Below are 20,790 nucleotides of genomic sequence, written 5' to 3'. Positions count from 1 at the left end.
GCTCCTCCACCCCGCCCGGCCCCGTTACCGCCCACCCCCTTTTCGCGCCCGTCTCGCTGGCCCCGCCCGGCTCGTCCGCCTCGCACCAAAGCCTGTACGACCTCGTCCTCCCCGGCACGCACGACTCGGCCGCCTACTACACCCGTCCGGACCTCGTCTCCCGCTCCACCGTCCTCCCCCTACGCGTGCGCCCCATCCGCCGCGCCTTCGCCTCCGTCCAGTCCGACTTTGCCCTCACGCAGAACCTCGACATTCTCTCGCAGCTGCGCGCCGGCGCCCGCTTCCTGGACATCCGCGTCTCCAAGCGCCCGCACACCTCGCAGGATGACACCTTCTGGACCATCCACGGCATGGTCCTCTGCGTCCCGCTCGCCGACGTCATCCGACAGATCAACCAATTCCACGACGAGACCGCCGCCCACACCTGTGTCACCGTCGTCACCGTCTTCCGCGCCTACCTGCTAGATGAAGAGGAGGAGCGCCAGCTAGCCGACTACGTCCTCGCCGAGCTGCGCCACCCCTACTTCCGCGGCTCCTCCGACGACCTGCGCACCGTCCCGCTCAGCGACCTCCCGCGCAACGTCATCGCCGGCTTGCGCGGCTACCGCCTGGACGTCGCCTGGGGCCAGGACCCGTGGCTGGACACCAACTCGGCCGACGAGAAGATCGCCTTCCTGTCGCGCACGCTGGCCGCCACCAAGCCCCACCCCCTGCGTAACAACCTCTTCGTCCTGGGCTGGACCGTCACCCCCTCCGTCCTGGACATCGCCTTCCGCGTCCTCTCGCTCGGCACCCTGAGCCCCGGCGTCAAGCAGGAGGCCGTCAAGATGAATCGCCGCTTTTCCCCGTTTTTGAACGACCACACTCAGCATATGAGTGAGCGCGTCAACGTCATCTTTTTTGACTGCTTCGAGGCACCTCATGCCGAGATTGTCAGGTCGCTAAACACCTTTGCCTCCGATACCGATGACTCCGCCGAATCATGACACGCCGTCCAACTCGCCGGAGCCGCAGCTCGCTTACCCTTGCTCTTTGTGTTTGTTCTTTTTTTTTGGCGCCGCCGACGCCGCGCTCACAGTGCCATCGCGCAGCAGGCCCGGAAGAGCGACGGTACGTATTGCCCCGTGCCATGCGACAAGTATGGGACGTGAAGCACGTCGTGGCATAGAGTTTGCGTGCCTTGTGAGCCCACTCCCATCTGTACACTACATCTACGCAGCAAGAGCCAGACCTGGTCCGTCACTTTGCTGCACCACTCTCCATACAGCCTGTCGCGAACGAATTGTAGTGGCGTTCATGCTCATGTCCTCTCGTTTAACTGGCTGCATTACCGTATACTACTAGTAAATTCGAATGAGTTCTATGAGTTCTATAGATACACACGTGACGGTAGATATCCTGGTGGTGCGAAAAGGATAATAAAGAGACCCCTTGCAACCAGTGCCTCACCAGTAATCTTAACGGCAAGAGTGCTTTACTTGACTTGCTTTTTCTTCCTCTTTCGAGGCGTTCCTACATCCTTTGACTCTGAAATCGTCTTTCGTTTCGATTTTTTCTTTCCGCTCTTGATGCTGACCGTCGACGGGATACCGTCTGCCAGTGCGTTTTTTGGTAAAGCCGCTTTCCACTCATCCTTCGATCCGCCGACTTTGAAATTCGACATCCGGGTCCCCTTCTCCGTCGCGCCGGCACCATCTTCCTCAGCCTTTAAGGATTTGCCCGGCGTCCCTTTCTCATCGGATGGGTCGTCTGTCGATAAGGCGGCGAACTCAGCCTTGTTCGAGTTCGGTAACTCAATTGTAACACCTGGAATCATCCCCCTAGCCCCTTGCGTCTGTCCTATCCGTGAGGCGATATCCGTTTCCTCCATGTCGCGGAGGAACGTTGACATCTTTCGAATGACCTTGTTGAGCAGAGCAAGTACTTGCGACGCCTGGATACCCAGACGTTTTTCAAGGTCATCAACTGAACATCTCTGTAGACCAATGCCCATCAACACGGCATTCTGCGCAGGTGACAATCGAAGCCCGTCTCGTAACCCGAGGCTCCCAGTGCCGTACAACTCGGCCAACTTTGGAATCATGTCAAGAATCACGTGATAGTCGATTAGACTTCGCGAATAAGACTCCAACCGCCGCCTGTCGTAGGGCGTGAACAGACCCTTGATCTCGTCAATTGAGCTGCGCTCTTCAGCATCTCCAGACTCCCGGAATTCAGCGCCTGTGTTCAAGATCGCAAGGGCAAGACCGGGGGGAAGTGAACGGAAATCGTAACCCAGCAAGTGCACAAAGCGACGTCTAAAGTCCTGATTGAATTTTGACAACCAGTCCGAGGGCTTGGTCTCTTCCGATGAACACACAGAGGTTGTCGCCATGATGCATGTGTGCTCTCCAGTCAAGTCATTGGGCGTCAATCGCAAGTACAACGGCATGAAGCCAAGGCGACTCCAGAAGCTATACAAACCTTGCGTAACACCATATGAGACTCCAAGGTAGTCTAAATTCTCCGCTGAACGCTCGTGTAGACGGCGCAATAGAGGTGGGATATTCTTTCGGGGCCCAATGATTTCATTCAGAAGAGTTTTCTTCTGCTGATCTGCATCGCCCTGTTCACTATCTGTATAGCCATTTTCTTGGCCAGCAGGCGGATTTTGCTCTGAGAGCCGTTCAACAGCGTTGTTCTCGAGGGATATGTTATGTTCACCTTTGTAATATTCAAGCAACAATTTCAATGCTCGAGTCCCGTATCCCATCTTTTGAACGTCCGGATGCGTGGCTACTCGAACAACCCTCGCACCTGACAATGTGGCAAAGTCAGGTTCTTGAAACTGTTGACTAATCGTCCATGGTATCAGGTCACCAGAAGCCCTCTGCCCTCGAGATAGCTGCGTCTTTGAGCTCTTCGATGATATCTTGCCCTCCAGGCAGACCTGGATAGCACACAGAACATCAGGTAAACGCTCAGTGTCAGGTCTTGTGGGTGCCAGTAAGACAAATAATCCATGAGCAGGAGCGTCCGATAGCATCTGCAAATCGTTTGGTGAATTCTTGTAATGTGACGAGACGAACAAAGCCATGATACGATGTAGAAAGGCTTCTGACGCACTGTGTCTAGAGAAAAGGGCATCCCTCTCAACGTAATACAATTCGCATTCTTCAGGGTGTGGAGCACCACCGGTAAGAACCTGTCGTACCCCACCAGCTTCAAGGCAAAGCAGATCGTAAAGCCAGGCCTCAACTGGGTCCTTCTGTCCATATCGAATCGGAATTTCCATCTGGACCTCCCTGAAGACACGGCCGGATCCAGTTCGGGAGGACACAGCTGCAGCGTCTCTATCAGATTGACGATTGGAATTTCCATTGACTCCCTTGTATTGTGACGGTACTCGAGCACTCCCTTCTCGTAATTTTGTCATCAGCTTCAACGACAAGCTGCGTCCCGTTCCTTCATATCCGGTGATTGTACTGCACATGAATACAAGATATGGACCAAGCATAGACTCGATCACTGGCAACGGAATCGCCGCCGCTTCATCAATCACCAGCAACTCGGCTTGTGAAAGAGAGCGAGGCGCATCAATTGGATCTATATACTGAATAGTCTGACGGTGACTTCGGAAAACGTTCACTCGTACGATGGCATTGTTCAAGCCAGAATCTGTGCTCTGTATAATTTCATAGTCTGTATGCTCTTGGTAATCCATGGCATCAAAACCAACAAACAAGAAGGCGAAGAAAGTTCGAAGATTTTCGGGTGATGGGGAGGTGACAAAAATGTTGGCGTAGTCGTGAGCTACGGCTGCAGCAACCGCCAACCCAAGGGCCGCTGACTTTCCTCTTCCACGGGACGCAGTCAGTGCGACGGTGCTCCGCAGAGTTTTCTCTGAAATTGCCTCTTCGAAACGCAACAACGCTTTGGCTTGGTCTAAGGTTTTCGCCTTTGCAATAAGCGGCCCAATGGGCGGTGTATCAGCTAGAGACTCCTTCAGCTCCTTCAGTTCAGGTTCGTTTTCCGTGGTGGGTCGGTTCGCTGTTGAGGTCACTTCACCCGACATCGCTCTAACATGAGAAGATATGGGGAGGACGTTCAACTCATCGTCAGCGACGATGGCTGCAGGGCAGTCTGCGAGAGATAGAATGAACCTCTCATTAAATCTTGGCACCACTTTTCTGTGAGCCTCAGTGCGCAAACGAGCATGGACATCCATGGTGATGGAATATAGCTTTTTCAGAGAGGACATGTTGTTAATGAGGATGACAGCTAGCCCACCTCCTTGAACCGTCTCCAAAGTGCGCGCGAGTAAATTTGGAGTAAGTGCCTCGAAGTCTTGCAAGACGCACATCCCATACGTGTTTCCCAGTATTTTGTGAGATTCAGAGTAGTATGCAAATCGAATAGAGGTGGAGGAGATGAAAAGCTCAAATGGGTCGTCTCTGTTGGGGTCAACCAATCCTTGCTTAATGCGCTTCTTAATGATCTTCATGCGCTTCTTCTTGTTCGAGCTAAAGCCCAATTCGTGCTTGTAACACCACAGCACAGATGGCCTCGATTGGAGGGTCATTTTGGAGAGCATGTAGTGCAAGTTGACAACTTGATCACGTCCCTTGTCACCAACCAAAACGATGAGAGAGCGGTGGTTGTTATTGACGCCTTCCTGCAGGCACTGGCGAATTCGCGGGTCGACTTTCTTCTTCATCTTGGCGGTGGCGCAGGCTCCCGAAACGTTCCAGAAGGTCAGTAAGACAAATGGTGCTTTTTTCCAACACCAACAGAATGTGAAGTGAGCTTTTGCGACTCAATTACCTGGCTAGGCAGCAAAACCGAGAGTGTTTGCTGAGAAATGCAGAGGTCTTCAGATATTTACAGAACGCTAGCAACACTGCAATGCGAGCAGGGTTTGTGAAATGGTGCGATACGAAAAGGGGAAGAAGAGTATACGGGACGACGACGATGCCAAAAGTACCTTTAAAGAGGTGAGCAGCCTGGCAATAAATGCATGAATTTTTACTCACGAAGATCAAATCAATTCTGAGGGGTACCCACTGTACCCTTCGTGCGGTATGAAGCCAATGAGAACGAGTAATTCCTCACGAAAATCTCATGGAAAGAGCTTCTAAACCTTTCTCCAAGTTGTCCAGGAGAATACATTTATTCCATCCAGCCCGTATTTACTTGTTTCATTAAACAAATGTACGACATACACACACTGGAGTCCTCGCAACTGAGACACCAAGAACTGACGAGCGTCAATTGGTTGACAGCGTGACTGTTGTTCCACTCTACGTATGGTTCTTCGCTCCGCGAGCTGCACGCACACAACGACGGGATTTCGCCGAGTCTGGGTGATTCATGCATTCTTTCCCATAAAAAGTACATGCTGCGGGACGCCGGACACAAAAAATCTCATCGAATGCCCAGTCGCAGGCGCGCCCGTCCCGCAGCTCTGCTATGCTGTAGATTCATAAGCGAGTCCGACCTTTACATATGTTGATGGGCTGCTCCTGAGCGGTGGGCTCGAATACGTTTGGGACACAGCAAGGCCTACTCAAAACCGAGTATCGGATGGATGCTTCGGACGGAATGCTGACCGTCCTAGCCCGGAGGCTGCGTCGACAGCAACGGAAGTGAGCTGTCACCAAGGTAGCGTAGATGCACCATGGCGTTGACACTGCAAAAGTTTAGAGTGTCTGTAGCGCTGTGAGGTCCGGTTGTTATGTGTAACATTCTCACGGCTGAAAATCCTCTATTTCTACTCTATAAGGCACGATTGCTGTTGCGAGAGGCAGAGGAATCCTTGGAAGCAACTGCAGCCGTCATTCCCCAACCCAAGTTACATAGACCTAATATCATTCTCGTATCCTACTACTTCCTCTCCCAGTGCGGACGTTTCCCAGAAGCACTATAGTATCGATCGCTCGGCGTGCCACAGCGTCAAAATTCTCACTCCGCTGCGACACGAGTATTACTTCAAGACTCTCAAACGATAGCTACGCCAATCAAGTTTATTTGCACAGTTACAATACCAAGCCGTCGTACTTGGTCTGGAACCACTTAATGGCATCGTCCTTCGACACTGTCTGGAACTTGCCGATACTGGATGGGGCGCGGCGGCGCTTCGAGACGCGGTTGCCAGCTCGCTTGAGCACGATGTAGAAATCCATACCGTAGATACCCGTGGTCGGGTCGTACTTAAGACCAAGATCAATATGCTCGTTGATTCCAAATCCAAAGCCACCGGCACCGGCACTCGAGGACCCACCACCGCTGAAGTTTCGTTCTTTCAATTCAAACTCCTTGACTTTCAAGCCACGCTCCAAAATCTCCTCAGCTTTCGGGCCTCGCACAGTAACATGAGTGGCGATCTTCTCATTTCGACGGATGCCGAAGGTCCTAATTGTCAAGCGAGACTTGGAAAAGACGGGTGTCTGGCCAGTAAGCTGCTCCAAGACACGACCGGCACGTGTGAGACGATCACCGGATTCACCGACACAGATGTTGAGAACGAGCTTGTGGACTTTGAGCTCGCGCATAACATTTGCGCTATTCTTCTTCGCAATCGCGGACGTCATCTCTCCGGTAGTCATGCTTCTTGACGAGGCGTGCTGCGGCACGTCGATGGACAAGCGGGTAATCAACGACGGGGATGGTAAGTTGGCTGTTGGACGAGCTGGTACGTTGATGACGGCGGGCGGGCAATGGCGCCTCTGGTTGCGCCACTGCGGTGCCGTATGATTTCCCTGGGACGTCGGCGGCGACTTTGCCCTAAACCGCCAAATCAAGTAATTCTTTCCATTTAATTTTGTTGTTTATGTCTCGGGAACCAACAACCAATGGAATTTCCCAGCCCTCCCAGCTTCTACACCAACCATCACATGCCATGTGCACCAACAAAAGTGTACGCTCAACTCCTGATATGTCAGGCTACAGTATATATGACAATATATAACAAAGCCAACAGGTGCTGAGAAAAGAGATAGGCTGAGCTTCATGTTTGGAGGAATGGCGGGACGAATGGCGGGACGAACTGTTTTTTTTTTTTTTTTTCGACGTGATATCGACATCTTATTCAATCCGACGAGCACCAGGTCAGGAGGTTTACATGAAAGGAACGCTTAAGGTTTTCAGAAGACGACGTGGGGAAGCATTTTGGACCTCCATAGGCGCTTCTTCAGCAACTTCACAAGGCTTTTTTGAAAGCCCAGGAGGAAGCAATCATGTGGTCATCCGCAAACAATACTAATTCAGAGACTCAGTGATGGTGAATTCATCACAGGCGCAGTAGTATTGCGACAAGCGCGACTACAAATTCCTCTGCAGCCTGGCTCCTTTCTTCTCCATTATTTCTTGCCTGGCTAAAACCTGTTGCCTAATTCCTCTATACATAAGTTAAGACATGTTATTCATACTATTAACACACACGCATCGCCGTACATATCAACAGGGGCCCTGCGTTCTATGGTATTCCTTCATCATAGGTCTACGGAAATTTTCTAAATTGTCTTTAACCAACATAACCTGAGCGCCTCTGTAAGTCACAAGCAATAATAAAAGGCGAGACCCTAAAGCGATCTGTCTCCTTCGCCGCTGGCCATTATAGTAACCTTTTGTTACTTGTGCAGATCGTGAGCAACTGCTGATAGTGTTGTTGTGCTAATATGAGTAAACAGAACTCCGACAGCCATTTCCGTATTTCCAAAAATTATGTATTTGCAAAACATCTCTGTATTTTATCTAAAGAGTTTTATCTCTAGTAGGATACACGCAAGCTCTTCGCGTTTTTATTTGTGTGTACGCTTCAAGCAAACTTCATCTGCCCTTTCTTCATGGAGAAAGTATGTTTGGCAGTTGGGAATTGATAAATTCAAAATTTCCAATTCCACTCCCGTTGTAGAGAAGACCTTTCACCATAGTGGGGATTCTCACAACACGGTTCCGGCATCCTTGTTATCCACAAACGGTTGCTGCCGCAATAATTATAATAGAAAAGAAGCATTGCTCTTCTCATAGGCTGTCCCGTTTGATTCTTTCATTCTTCTCTCGCTCTGTAATGGTTTTCTTGTTTATGTCCATGGCTTAACTTGCTAAATTTGACAAAAAAGAAGGACAAACTGTGGTGCTTCGAAGAGAACTACTCGCCATCACGTACTGAAACACCGAATTGGATGTAGCAAAATGTTGTGAAGGGGCATAGTGCCATTCTGGCTTTCCTGAAAATCAACATTAACATGTTCTGTTTTTCAGGCAATCTCTGTAAAGCCTTGTGGCGTGGCAGGACCCAGAACTCACTAGCGCCATATTCCTTTTCAAATGGTGAATTCGTATTCGGAGGTCCCAGCATTCTGTTCAGTGTGATGGGCAACTACGTAACTTTGATTCAATATCACATTACCATGACATTCCGCCCCACTCTGCCCCTATTTATTCCTACAGTGTTTCACATATTCAGAAGTAGATTTGCGTCCCGCAAAAAAACTTCAACGTCATGTCCCTTAAAATGTTCTTTGGAAGTCACGACCTTGAGCGCTCCATGTTAGTGCAAGTCGGCTTGTGTATCACAGTTATTTCGCCACTTACGATTCTCTCAAAGTAGAATATAACCAGGGGATTCCTTTTCCTTTTCATTTCGTTTCTCCATCTCACAGCTCAAACTCTCTTCTTTGTTCTTCTCCTTTCAAACACCCCCACAACTCCAGAAATGATTGCCAAGATCGCCGCCATCTTCGCCCTCATCGCCGCTGCCGCTGCCGCCCCGGTCTCCCGTGCTACCGTCAGCGGATTACTCTCCTCCGGCAGTGGCTTCCAGGCCGAAGGTACTACCACCGCTGGTGCGGCCGCTGACAAGGACGCTGGCATCGCTTCCTCTTCTCTCGAGGGTGTCGGTTCTGTTCTCGGCATGGCGGGCCCTGGCTTCGCCACTGGTGCCGCTCTTGCCTCTCCATCTCTTTAACTGCATTTTGCAAGGAGGATCATTTAAAGATGAACAACAGTGTTGATAGTCAGGCTTGATTGGCACAAATTAAAAGAATGAAAAGTTTATGCATGTGAAGGATGGATTAATATGTTCGCTTTGTCCTTTACCCAGGCATCAGATGCGTAGTGAATGTAACAAGTTCATCATTCCTTCTAAAGCCACCAAAATCCACGAATATGCGTGTGGTATGTCATTAAGTATGACCGCGGCTTCAGAAGAAGATACATGGAAATTTTTGGACCCTATTTAATTCAGTTGTAGAGTATAAATCATTCACTTATTATTTGAATATAAAGGTTAAGCCTTTCGTAATAACGAGCTCCTTGCTGACTTGCAACTACAATTGAAGAGCTGAAGACTGAAAATGAAATCTCTTGGAAAACTAGAACGTGACCTTGCGAACACAGCGATGGTGCGGATGAATCATGTTTTGTGCCAATCGCCGAAGACTACTGAAGCAACTGTTTCTATCTTCTTCTTCAAATTGAGTTTATCAAATACTCTGATTGTGCACAACCAAGTACCTATTTGCAGTGTAGATGCTTCTGGCCATGAGCACCATGAATGCATGAATAAGTATTTCCGTGTAGAATGAATTCGGACACTTGTGGCCACCATGCACATGTGATCATCTTATACGTGGTTTTAACTCTAGCATGGCTTCCAGGAGATGCTTCACATGGTCAACTTCATTCACTGGCGTTTTCCACGGCCAATTTCTGCATTGCCCCGCCACAAACGATTTAGTAATTCTTCGCAATGCTGAATCCCCCTTACGCCGCATTGCTGCAGTAATTACAAGAGCGTCTTTACTTTCTGCGTGAATTCCGCTGACATATGCACGTTATTTGAGTTGAAGTTGCGTTCTTGTCTTTTACCTCTCTCTCTCTCTCTCTCTAACCATGAACTCACCGCCGCCCTAATAATGCTTCTGATATATTCTCCACGTGTACAGTACAGTACCCATGGTACGTGACGCACTCTTCAAGTGGGGCAAGTAGCCACAAGATCTACGTGTACTGGAGCAGGAGCTGTTGTAAAGATAATACAAACCTGTTTTAATAACAGCCAATGATTGGCGACCCCGTGCTGGGTGATACTGCACGGCACTCTTTCAGACATGCGTCGTTCCACTCACTCCGTTGCCACTCGGCCATTTTTTAACCTCGCGCGTATGCACAATCGTCCAGTTATTGCTTTTAAAGCCCAGTAGTCCAGCCTTCTAGCGAGCTCGAATTTTTCATCCCCACAGTAATAATACCCAGCACCGTTTCTTCCTCAAATATTTGTCGAGGTTTGGGTCTACAAAACATACAAAGCGAACGTCTGCTCAAGTATCGAGCTGCGCCGTGTCTAACGAGAAGAAGAATGCAGGAAAAGGAGAACACTGCCCCTTTCTCGCACCCAGCACTGCCGCAAGCACGGAAGTACAACGGAAAGCTGTTTCCACTGGTGGTTTCGCCTCCTGCCCATCTTTCTCATCTTTCATCTGACACAGCCAAAGCTCATGCCTATCTAAAGCAACATCAACAGGTCATAAACTCGTTACTCAACGAACATTCTGTTCTACTTTTCCGTGGCTTTTCGCAAGAAACTCCGCAGCATTTTGCAGAGTTTGTAGAAGACTGCCTTGGTCTCCCAAACTTTCCGTATGTAGGGGGAAACGCTGTTCGTACAGCAATAGTCGGAGACCGGGTTTTTACTGCGAATGAGTCTCCACCAGAGAAGCCTATCCCCTTTCATCATGAATTGGCGCAAACTCCAAACTTCCCGAGCAGGCTTTTATTCTTTTGTGCTTGGCCTGCAGAGAGTGGGGGAGAAACTCCAGTACTTTACTCCCCAGCTGTTTACGACGAACTCCGCCATCGCTGCCCTGAGTTTTTAGAGAAAATCGAGTCGACAGGGGTGCGCTACTCACGCGTCATGACGCCTGATGATCGGCCTCATTCTGCGATAGGGCGCGGGTGGCGCGGAACCTTTGCAGCTAGAAGTCGTGAGCAAGCAGAGATAGCGTTACGAGAAAAAGGATACGACTGGGAATGGCTTGACGACGGGGAAGATGCTAAGCTGAAGGAGATAAGCCCTCTTTTGAAGGCTGTGCACGTCGCTGATGACGGTCGCAAGAGTTTCTTCAATCAATTGTTCGCTGTGTGGGGTGGCTGGAGGGATGAATTCAATATGCCGAATAACTGCATTACGGCTGGGGATGGGTCACCACTCGACCCTGATGCAATGAAGATTGTCGCGGACGTCATGGCCGCGCATCGAGTCGCCGTACCGTGGCGACAAGGAGACGTTATGTACATTGACAATATGATGGCGCAGCACAGTCGAGCGACATTCACTGGGCCCCGAAGAGTATTGGCATCGTTAGCCATTTAAAACTCCAGAACGGTCCTGAAGCTCATACACCATTTTACCGTCAAGTAGATTGTTGAATCATCTTGATGAACTTACACAGGGACCTTCCTAGAGATTTTTCAGCTGGGTGGGTCCCTTTCCACACCAATATTGACGCTTGTTCCAAGCGCAAGATCAAGACGGCAACCGAATCGGGAACAGGGAAATTTCCATGTAAGAAACTCACACGGATTGGAGGTCCCTAGCTAGAGCCATTGAAGACTGTCGATAACACCTGACAGTATCTTCCATTCGCGCCTTACCCTGGAGGCTTACTTGCTATGAATTACTTCCATGTTTAACGCGAATTAGTCCTGAGTTCCTCGTCAGTCTCGCAAAAGCACTCTCAGCACCAGGATGCAGCAATAGGGATGGGATTTCATTCGCACGAACCTCCACGAACGAACTGACAAGCACTACTGCCTCCAAAATATTCTTGGCTGTTGTCCTTCAACCACATCCCACTGAATGTGATTCTGTCTCCGTGTATACCCACTTCTGTTACTCAAAGTTGTATCTCCGATTTGGCTTCAAAAAGTGTCAAAGATGTCCTCACGGATGATGCTAAGTCATGAGCAGTCGTCATCTGTGCAGTTGATCGTACTGTGGTACAGCACCGCATAAGTTTCTATGGAAGCAAAGGGTATGTAATGTATTGCGTGTGGCGTTTTGTGGACGACATCGCTTCCGTTCTGCTGGTTACTTCCGCATTAAATGAACTATCGCTTTGTGTAGAAACAAATAAAAAATGTCATTGCCGTTTTACGAAGCACCATAGTACTGTTCTTCGCAGAGCGCTTTTCATCATATATAGAGTCCTGTCAAGCACAAGATTCCTACCTATATAGATGTTTGATAGTATAGCTGAAAGCGCCAAAAAAAAACTCTGTGAGAGTTGTAGAGTCTCGATATAGAAGGGATATCAAATGTCAAGCAGTGTTTTTCATTCTGAAGTTTATGATTATGTGAATTCTTCTTTGATGCAGGCAATCAGAAGCCCCCGCGCAACAGAGCAGTGTATGAAATATTGACACGGTATTGACTAACCGGTATTGCCTGTAGAGCGACCGGATGCCGCTACAGGCACAGAACTACAACATCAGCTCATTGAGTGCCAGTCTAGCTGGGTCACAGACGGAGACTTCTATTACTCACACGTGTACGAGCACCCACATGTACACGTTGAGCACAGGACACGCTGAGCCTACAGTACCCTGGTACTGGACACAATCTCCATGACTGTGCCAGCACGTCGCGTCTCGAAAAGCCATTCCGAGCAAGCAGCAGCCGGATACTACACGGGCTCTCTCTTTGTCAACCGTTCGCATGAGATCCTGATATCCCGAAGCAACCAAGCAATACCTATTAAACCGGGAGAGATGTTCCCGTCAGCAAACCTCTGGTCACAGCGGCCGGCCTTTGTGCCGGCTGTGCACCTCGGCTACAGACCTTGCAAAGTTCTTCGTTCTGGTCCAATTCGCCCGAGTCGAAGGTTCATCACATCATCAAGAAGATGTCGGGGCATCATTGTGCAGATGGGAAAAGATCCGGTTCCTGTCTGTGCGAAGACGTTGTTCACAGAAGATATTGCTCGAGCGGAATCACTATTCGGAAAGTGCGTCTTTTCTGTGCCCAAAGGGACAGCAGCCATGGCCGCCTCACGCGACGTGGATATGCCACTGATCGCTCGAGCTTATGGACACGTGCTTGCGAAATCGATTCTTGACACAATCCCGGTAAAGCTCGATGTAGAACGATTAGCAAGCGCTTGCTTCTCAGCCACGGAAGGGCGAAACGATCCCCTCCCCTTGCCTCCTTTTGTTTTTGAGCAGTGGTTAGCCTCCGTAAAAGGGTCCTCAAAGGAATCCTCAAAGGAGTCCGCAAAGGAGTCCTCAAAGGTAGAGCAAACAGATCCAAAACAGTTGTCATTGCTTTCCGAGATGTACGGACATATGCTCGGGCGTACAGTACGGCTGACTGCGTTCGAGCTCGACAGCAAGGTGCTTTCGGAGGCTCTCAAAGACAAGTTACGGGATCCGAAGGCGTCATTCCCGATGGATGTGGCGGAATATGACAAGATGTTCAGTAATTTGGAAGCGTGTGCTACAGCGGTGCTCGGGACGTCGAATCTAGATAGTGCCGATCGGTTCTTCGAGCTGCTACGAGCGGAGGCTGATGTTTCAGATGCACAAGGGGACGGGTATATTTTGAGTGTGAACGGCAGTTTTGAAGCGAGTGGGGACAGAAGTAAGGCGGCAGACTTGACGCAAACGGTGCGCTTCGCATGGCGGGTGAGACTGCTAGATGGACGTTGTCTGTTTCTTCCGAACTTTTCCGATGGGGATGAGAAAGAACCGGATTTCTACGAGGCAGGGATGAACGGTTTGACACCAGCAATGCAGAGTGTTCTCCTGGGCATGCATCCGGGGGAGACGCGGACGGCGTTCTTCCACCCTTACGCGGCTCTAGAGGTCCTGGAGATGTTGATGCCCGCTGATCAATTCCCACCGCAAGCTGGGGTTGTCGCGGATGTTTATCTTAAAGAAATCGTGTAACCTGTACACGTGCACACGTGTACACGGGCACCAGTAGCTGTCCACCAGTGCCCGTCCACCTGATCGCTTGGGACGAATGCGTTGCGCCGACCAATGAACTTTTTTACCAAACGTGATCCGGCACAGCGGTCGAGTCGGGAGGAGCGCTCCCGACATTTCTCTTGTGTCGGTAGGCTCGGTCACAACCGTCTCGTTCCCCTGGACGTTTCTTGTGACGTCATCATTGACCACCGGACGCCATCTGCCCTTTATCGGTCTTTTGGTGACACAGCCTTGACGACGTTGAACTCCCCTCCAGAGCCAATTTTTGGTCACGAACAGAAACCGTCTCTCGCCCTCTCCACCCGCTCGTTGGGCAGTGACAAACAAACAACATCGCTTCCTTCTTTCCGCCACTGAAAACTACACCACGCCTTTGCTATCATCCCGCAACCGAACACTTGCTCAAACACAACTCTCAACTATTGCTGCTATCTAAGCTTTGCCCCCTAGCCTGCCTGTCTTGTCTTCTTGTCAACCTGTCTTCATCTCGCTCCTATCGTTTTCCATCACACTACCACACTCATTAATTTCTTATTCCAATTTCTTCGTTTTCGTTCGATATGATGCTTCTTCGCAGCGCTATTTCGACCCGTGCCTTTCGTCATTCATACGTCACCTTGCTTGTCATCTTTTACATACACCACCTTTTCGTAGCTGCCGCTGCTAAGTGCAAGGGGACCATTAATTACACCGTCTCGTTTACCTACGAATGGACTCTTCAGAATGATCCCGGCCAACCCCCCGAGGAACCCGTCGGGTTTGGACGCATGCATTGCGCCTCTCACAACGACAAGTACGTCATGTGGAAACCGCAAAGAACTGCCTCACCCGCTATCCAAAAATTTGTTGACCAGGACGACGACAATTCTGATGAGAAACTTCGGAATGAGATCGAACCCGACAAAGACAATATCTTAAGCTACAATGCCTCAATCAGGGATATGGTGGTAAACGACGAGTCTGAAGATCTCATTCTTAAGATCTCAGCAGACTTTTCACTCATCAGCTGTATTGCCCAACTTGTTCCGAGCCCCGGATGGTTTGTTGGCATACATAGCAGGGACATGTGCAACGAAACGGATGAGGCTAGCGAGTTTGTCAGAATCGATTCTCGCGCCCTTGTCGGATGGATATCAGGTCGGTACAATGACACAGAGTACTTTGTCGAAGAATATACAGAGGCTGATCCACCAATGGAAATCACCCAAGTTACGGGGAAGCTGGAGCAGTATGGTGAAGTGAATATCAGAAGCGACGATTTTAAGGAGTCCCAAGAGTCGATGAGAGCGTGTTTCCCGGCCGGAGAGCTAGTTACTATGGCCGATGGGAGTCGCCAACCTATAGAAAGCATATCGCGGAATGATGCTGTAGCTTCAACCGACCTAGAAACGCCGAGTGAAATCTTCATGCACTCACACGCGGATCCGCATGCCGTGGCGAGTTTTGTGCACGTTCAATATGCTGACGGCGAGAAAACAGGAAACTTGCGTGTGTCACCTGGACATTACGTGTATCGCCGAGGACAGGATTCTATGCCGATGCTCCTCAAGGCCGCCGATATTGCCGTCGGTGACTTTCTCATCGGGGCAGATAGGTTGCCGAAACGCGTGGTACAAGTGTCTAGTGTGACAGGCAGTGGGCTTTTCAATCCCCATTCCTTGAATGGAGACCTCATAGTCAGTGGTGTGCGGGTTTCGTGCTTCACAACCGCGGTCAAACCACTGGTGGCAAGCTCGGCCATGGCTCCGTTGCGTCTGCTGCACCGAATTGGTTCGTACCGACTACAGGACCTGTTGTCATGGAAGATTTTCGATTACGTCCGTAGCGGCTCTACTTACCCTGGAGAATTGTAACGAAAATATCATGGTTTTGCAAGTCTGTACAACTTTTGCGGACACCAGACCAGCCGCATCACTGCTTTGAAGTCACGTCCAAGACGATAATGAAATTCTTTGCTTTGAGGTTTCAGATACTTTCGGTTGCTCGAACCATAGCTCTTGCATCTTAATGCTTCGCCCATCTATCTCTCTCTGACTAACGCGCGGCATAGTGCCACAAGAACGGTTATAATTTATCTACCCGCGAAAGCGTCAAGCGGGAGTCTGATTTCCAAGTTGAGAGGCAGCTAAGGCGAGAGGCGGAACACGAGGACGCCTTCATATGAGAGTGACTTCCGCGCAGGCATAAAATCAGGAGCATGTCTTGGTTCGGATGTGGAGGGATGTTTGGCAGGTGTCTACGACTGCACTGCCAACAACAAGTTTAGTGAAGTGTCCACAACTGCGATTAGTCTCACATAGGAGGGACGAGTCTCTCTGTTCTAAAATTGCACGGTTGGAACGTGTTCCAACCATGCAGCCTGCATTACTAACGCGTTTCTAGAAACGATGTTCCCCTGCAACACAGTTCAAGGCTTGCAAATTGAGCTGCGATTGATTGACAAACGTCCAGTGCTTTATAGTTTTGACTGTTTTTACACTGCAGCAGGTTCCGTGGCTGAAGGCCTCAGAAGTATACTGTGCGGCAAAGCGTCTTCGATCAAAAGCTTTGTAAGATCATTTGGTACCCTACAGCATCTACCTTTCCATACCTCAGTGCCGCACGAGAAGACTTACCGGTAAGGCAATTATGTCATGTCTTGTGACAGTACATTGGCACGACACAACTGAACCCTACTCTTGGGGTTGTTATGGTAGATGGTGCCTCCATGTCGGTGGATACAGCGAGCGGGCCCGGCTGGAAAATGGAGTGGGGATCCTCCTTCGCGATCATACACGTCCATAATGTAAATCGGGATCCATATTCCGCATCGGGATCATGATCAAGTTTTGAACAAGTTTTGAAGAAATCCCTTTGGGTCGTCCACTCGCTCCTTTTGTTTTGATTGTGTACATCATCTTCACACGCGTTCCCCCCGCATTCCCGCTCCTTAACCAAAGCCCGCACCCGCCACACCCGCTCCTCCCCCGGCCCGTCGACGCAGTCCATCCACTATGGCTCCAGCATCTATGGCCCCGACCTCCGCCCCTTCTTCCCCTTCCCCCAACCCCACTTCCCAACCCGAGGAGCTCGTCCAAGTCGACACCGCCCTCGCCGTCCTCTCCAAAGTCAACCTGCTCGCCGAATCCACCGCCCTCGCCCTCGACATCGGCGGCTCGCTCGCCAAAATCATCTACCTCCAACCCTTCGGCACCCGCCATTCCACCGTCCCCCTCCTCATCCATCGCGTCGACGGTAATGTCGCCTCCGCCCTCTCCGTCAATGTCCCGGAACTGAATGGCGTCTTGCATTTCTTCGCCTTCGAGACATGCAACATCCACCAGCTCCTTCGCTTCATCCGCTCCCATTGGGCCAACGAGAGCCACCCTTCCACCGGCGCACACACACTCATCCGCGCCACTGGCGGCGGCTCGTACAAGTATGCATCCACCTTTGTCGATGAGATCGGCGTCACGCTCGCACGTCTCGACGAGATGTCCTGCACCGTTGCGGGCCTCAACTTCCTCCTTACCACAGTCAAGGAGGAGGTCTACGAGTACATCCCGCCACACAAACAGCCCGCCCATACCATTGCCCCATCCGATTCCGTCCATGAGCCAGCCCCGGATTTTGCCCGCAAGTTTGTCGACACCACCCGCCATCCCTTCCCTTATCTGCTCGTCAACATCGGCTCAGGTGTCTCCATCGTCAAAGTCACTGGTCACGGCCAGTTTGAGCGTGTCAGCGGCTCATCGCTAGGCGGCGGCACATTTTGGGGACTTGCGCGCATGCTGCTTGACTGCGCCACCTTTGATGATGTCATCCGCCTCACCCATGACGGCGACAACGCAAACGTTGATATGCTTGTCGGTGATATTTATGGCGGTGCGTACTCGAACCTCGGTCTCGACTCCAGCGTCATCGCCGCCTCGTTCGGCAAGGCCACTATGCGTAACGACCCTCCCGAGCTTCCCAACTTCTCGTGGCATAACTTGAAGGACCGCTTCTCCCGTGCGGTCAAGGGCTCGTTCGACTTGTGGATGTCATTTTTTGAAGCCGTGCCTTGCATCGGCGATATCCTCCGCACTCTCATGCCCGCGCGCAGCCCCTGCGCACCCGTAACCGCCACGGATCTCAGCGCCACTTTTCGCCAGCAGGACATAGCCCTGTCGTTACTGAGAATGGTTTCCTACAATATTGGCCAGATCGCCTACCTGAACGCCCGTGTGCACAACTTGGATCGCATATACTTTGGCGGCAACTTTATCAGAAACCATCCCTATACCATTGCCGATATTTCTTTTGCCGTCGACTTTTGGTCGGAAGAGAGCATGAAGGCACTGTTCTTGAGACATGACGGCTATCTCGGTGCTATCGGCGCCTTTATCGGGGCTTCCAGTGACGCCCCGACCAAAATTTTCAAGAACCAGAAGCAAAGCACGCCCAGCAGCGATACACGACACGGTGCAAAAGGCTCTCGTGAGCACAAGCAACGCGCATCGCAGCATGCAAACAGCATGACGAAGGATGCGATGCACCCTGTTGACGACCTTGTGTTGACTAAGCCGGCACTTGCTGAGGACACTAGCCCGCCCAAGCCGCGAAATGGGATGATGGAAGTCCCCAATGGCACGGCAAAGCGGAAGAAGAGCAAGCGCACCAAGTCGGAAGACAGGGCAAGCGCTTTGACCTCGCCTATGGCGAACGGCAACTTGACTACAACGGCCCAAGGAAATAAAGACTCCTCGGCCACAGGGCATCAAAAAGTCAGCACTGGCGATTGGACAACTGTCACAAGAACTCGCCGCAAAAGTGCGTGCAAAGAGAAGTCGTCTTAGCCTGGCGAATCTACTGCCCTACAACCGCCGTATTGCTCGTCGCTACTAGTTCGGACTGCTTCTCTGATGCCTGCACCAGGCATTTTTCTTATGGGCGTTTCCACCAATACTGCAAAATACTTTTAACTAATGACTGTATCTATAATCTTACTGGACTTTTGGGTTTCTGTTGACGGGGAGTGAGCGGACAAACATTTGCATCAGAGTTGCTCTTTGTTATTCGCGCGATTCTTCACACTTCTCAGTAGCGCAGAGGCAAGTTGTTGCCGCGATGAGAGGTGTCTCGAAAAACTATACTGTAGTTTTACTGCTGCCGAGGTCAAAATAAAATTGTTATCAATCACAACATGACAACAAAGTTGTCACAGTACACGGCAAAAAGCACAATAATGTTAGCAACGACAGTTAACGCTCTACGACTCCTGGCGATTCCATCTGATCATTAGTACTTGTACACAGTTGAGAGCGTAGCGACGAACTTCGCCTTCTCCTGATACCATGAGCTCCATCAATCGAGCCTTGACCCCAAGTGATTGAGCAATGACACGACCACGAGGGTGGAATTTGATAAACTGGGCGAGATCATTGCAGGCCACAGCAAGGACGGTCTCATCACCAGATTCATGTAGCACGCGCACCAGACAACGGAGAACCTCTTGCTGGTTGCGGTCAAGCTTCTCTACATTTTCTCTCCAGAACATCTCATCTCGATGAGCTGGAGTCCACTCGAGGGCCCCGGACAGGACTTCCGCCCTGTAAACGTCAAAGTTGCTCATGGATGCGAGCTCGGATTCCAATGCCTCGGCCAGCACACCGAGATCCTCACGAATGTCTTCATCGTTCCACCTCCGGAAGCAGAGCGAATGCAGAGCCCCGACAAGACCAGCTCCCACCATCTCCTTTCTCAACGTCACAGACATCTTCAAGATATTGCGCAGCGTGGCCAGAGAGATGCGAACAACTTTTTCCGCCGATACCTCGCGTAGAACGTTTGTCAAACGCCGGGGGACGGCCGCCTCCTCCAAGGCCTGCGACACAGTGTCAACAACGCTGGTGTCCTCGTTCGTATTCATGAATGTAAGCAACCAAAGGCAGAACACAGTTTGGTAGTAAACCTGCACCGGGAGCCCAACATCCTTGTCCAGCAACGCAGCCAGTACAGATGTGCCGCGCGTTCCGCCCGGAGAGGCCGCACAGACCTTGCAGAAAACAAAACGGTTGTTGTCGGTGGAAAGGAAGGCGGCAAGCCCTGCGAGAATTCGGCCAAGCTGTTCATCTCCAGCATTCGACTGGCCTCCGCGCGGCATAGTCACAGTGATGTCAGCCACGGTTGGGATGTATCCAAGGGCGCTGGAAGCACTGGCGAGTTCGCCGGTGATGGATGGCGACAGTTGCTGACCCGCATTGATGTCAGGTGTGTCTTCTGCGTTATGAGCGAGCATGCAATGCTCAGTGATGGCGGCGAGCGTGCTGGTGACGGCGGAGACGTATTTTGCTTTCTGCTCGTCGAGCGCATCCATACAACCAGCGTTATCCGCAAAGGGGCCGACGTCTTTGTGTCCAAGCATTTTGCCAAGAGCTCTGATGAACCAGGAGGAGACTTCGCGATCATGCTTGAGGACATTGACAAAGGGGGCGAAAAGGGAGGGGCCAAGACCAGACACGAATGCGGAAAAGGTAGCGGTGTTACCTCTATCCGTGGCGTAATCTACAACGGCGACGACGAGTTTGCCGGCGCGAATGAGGGAATCGCTTTTGGTGAGGTATTTGCAGGCTTCAGCGAGAGCCGACTGGGGAATGTAGGCAAGTGGATGTGGATGGGGAGACATGCGTTAGCCAAGGTGCCCAAGGTGCGAAGTTACCCAAAGCGCTTTGGACTGACGACAGACAAAGGACGATGGTGGTCGTTGACTTACCGAAAGGCTCTCCACGGCTCCGGGCGCATTGAGATGTCTGTCAACGGTGGAACCGCCGACGCCAAGCGAGTACTCGAACTTATCCAGCA

General features: G+C 50.8%; 10 protein-coding genes; 7 read left to right on the top strand and 3 right to left on the bottom strand.

Annotated features, from left to right (window-relative positions):
• The first annotated feature begins 350 nt into the window (after positions 1 to 350).
• CHC_T00006640001 (hypothetical protein) lies at positions 351 to 1,364 on the top strand. XM_005709788.1 is given in 2 exon segments: positions 351 to 986; positions 987 to 1,364. 1 exon segment carries the CDS (start codon positions 351 to 353, stop codon positions 984 to 986), a length of 636 nt encoding a protein of 211 aa, XP_005709845.1. The 3' UTR covers positions 987 to 1,364.
• A 55-nt stretch (positions 1,365 to 1,419) lies between these two features.
• CHC_T00006639001 (hypothetical protein) lies at positions 1,420 to 4,696 on the bottom strand. XM_005709787.1 is given in 2 exon segments: positions 1,420 to 1,474; positions 1,475 to 4,696. The coding sequence occupies 1 exon segment, from the start codon at positions 4,694 to 4,696 to the stop codon at positions 1,475 to 1,477; it is 3,222 nt and encodes a 1,073-aa protein (XP_005709844.1). The 3' UTR covers positions 1,420 to 1,474.
• A 1,273-nt stretch (positions 4,697 to 5,969) lies between these two features.
• CHC_T00006638001 (hypothetical protein) lies at positions 5,970 to 6,569 on the bottom strand. XM_005709786.1 is given in 2 exon segments: positions 5,970 to 6,014; positions 6,015 to 6,569. 1 exon segment carries the CDS (start codon positions 6,567 to 6,569, stop codon positions 6,015 to 6,017), a length of 555 nt encoding a protein of 184 aa, XP_005709843.1. The 3' UTR covers positions 5,970 to 6,014.
• A 13-nt stretch (positions 6,570 to 6,582) lies between these two features.
• Positions 6,583 to 6,732, top strand: CHC_T00006637001 (hypothetical protein). The gene has a single exon (XM_005709785.1). It carries the CDS (start codon positions 6,583 to 6,585, stop codon positions 6,730 to 6,732), a length of 150 nt encoding a protein of 49 aa, XP_005709842.1.
• A 3,310-nt stretch (positions 6,733 to 10,042) lies between these two features.
• Positions 10,043 to 11,946, top strand: CHC_T00006636001 (hypothetical protein). Its single transcript, XM_005709784.1, has 3 exons — positions 10,043 to 10,064; positions 10,182 to 11,300; positions 11,786 to 11,946. The coding sequence occupies exons 1-3, from the start codon at positions 10,043 to 10,045 to the stop codon at positions 11,944 to 11,946; spliced, it is 1,302 nt and encodes a 433-aa protein (XP_005709841.1).
• Positions 11,947 to 12,606: 660 nt separating this feature from the next.
• On the top strand, positions 12,607 to 13,926 carry CHC_T00006635001 (hypothetical protein). Its single transcript, XM_005709783.1, has one exon. The coding sequence runs from the start codon at positions 12,607 to 12,609 to the stop codon at positions 13,924 to 13,926; it is 1,320 nt and encodes a 439-aa protein (XP_005709840.1).
• Positions 13,927 to 14,528: 602 nt separating this feature from the next.
• Positions 14,529 to 16,339, top strand: CHC_T00006634001 (hypothetical protein). XM_005709782.1 is given in 2 exon segments: positions 14,529 to 15,821; positions 15,822 to 16,339. 1 exon segment carries the CDS (start codon positions 14,529 to 14,531, stop codon positions 15,819 to 15,821), a length of 1,293 nt encoding a protein of 430 aa, XP_005709839.1. The 3' UTR covers positions 15,822 to 16,339.
• A 16-nt stretch (positions 16,340 to 16,355) lies between these two features.
• On the top strand, positions 16,356 to 16,589 carry CHC_T00006633001 (hypothetical protein). The gene has a single exon (XM_005709781.1). The coding sequence runs from the start codon at positions 16,356 to 16,358 to the stop codon at positions 16,587 to 16,589; it is 234 nt and encodes a 77-aa protein (XP_005709838.1).
• Positions 16,590 to 17,441: 852 nt separating this feature from the next.
• On the top strand, positions 17,442 to 19,033 carry CHC_T00006632001 (hypothetical protein). Its single transcript, XM_005709780.1, has 4 exons — positions 17,442 to 17,495; positions 17,565 to 17,929; positions 18,053 to 18,775; positions 18,970 to 19,033. Exons 1-4 carry the CDS (start codon positions 17,442 to 17,444, stop codon positions 19,031 to 19,033), a joined length of 1,206 nt encoding a protein of 401 aa, XP_005709837.1.
• A 33-nt stretch (positions 19,034 to 19,066) lies between these two features.
• Positions 19,067 to 20,614, bottom strand: CHC_T00006631001 (hypothetical protein). XM_005709779.1 is given in 2 exon segments: positions 19,067 to 19,198; positions 19,199 to 20,614. 1 exon segment carries the CDS (start codon positions 20,612 to 20,614, stop codon positions 19,199 to 19,201), a length of 1,416 nt encoding a protein of 471 aa, XP_005709836.1. The 3' UTR covers positions 19,067 to 19,198.
• Between the last annotated feature and the right edge of the window lie 176 nt (positions 20,615 to 20,790).

This window comes from Chondrus crispus, genomic scaffold (assembly GCF_000350225.1).
Source record: "Chondrus crispus Stackhouse genomic scaffold, scaffold_48, whole genome shotgun sequence".
Taxonomy (NCBI): domain Eukaryota; phylum Rhodophyta; class Florideophyceae; order Gigartinales; family Gigartinaceae; genus Chondrus; species Chondrus crispus.
The sequence above is the reverse complement of the archived record's forward strand: the minus strand, read 5'-3'. Positions and strand labels throughout refer to the sequence as shown.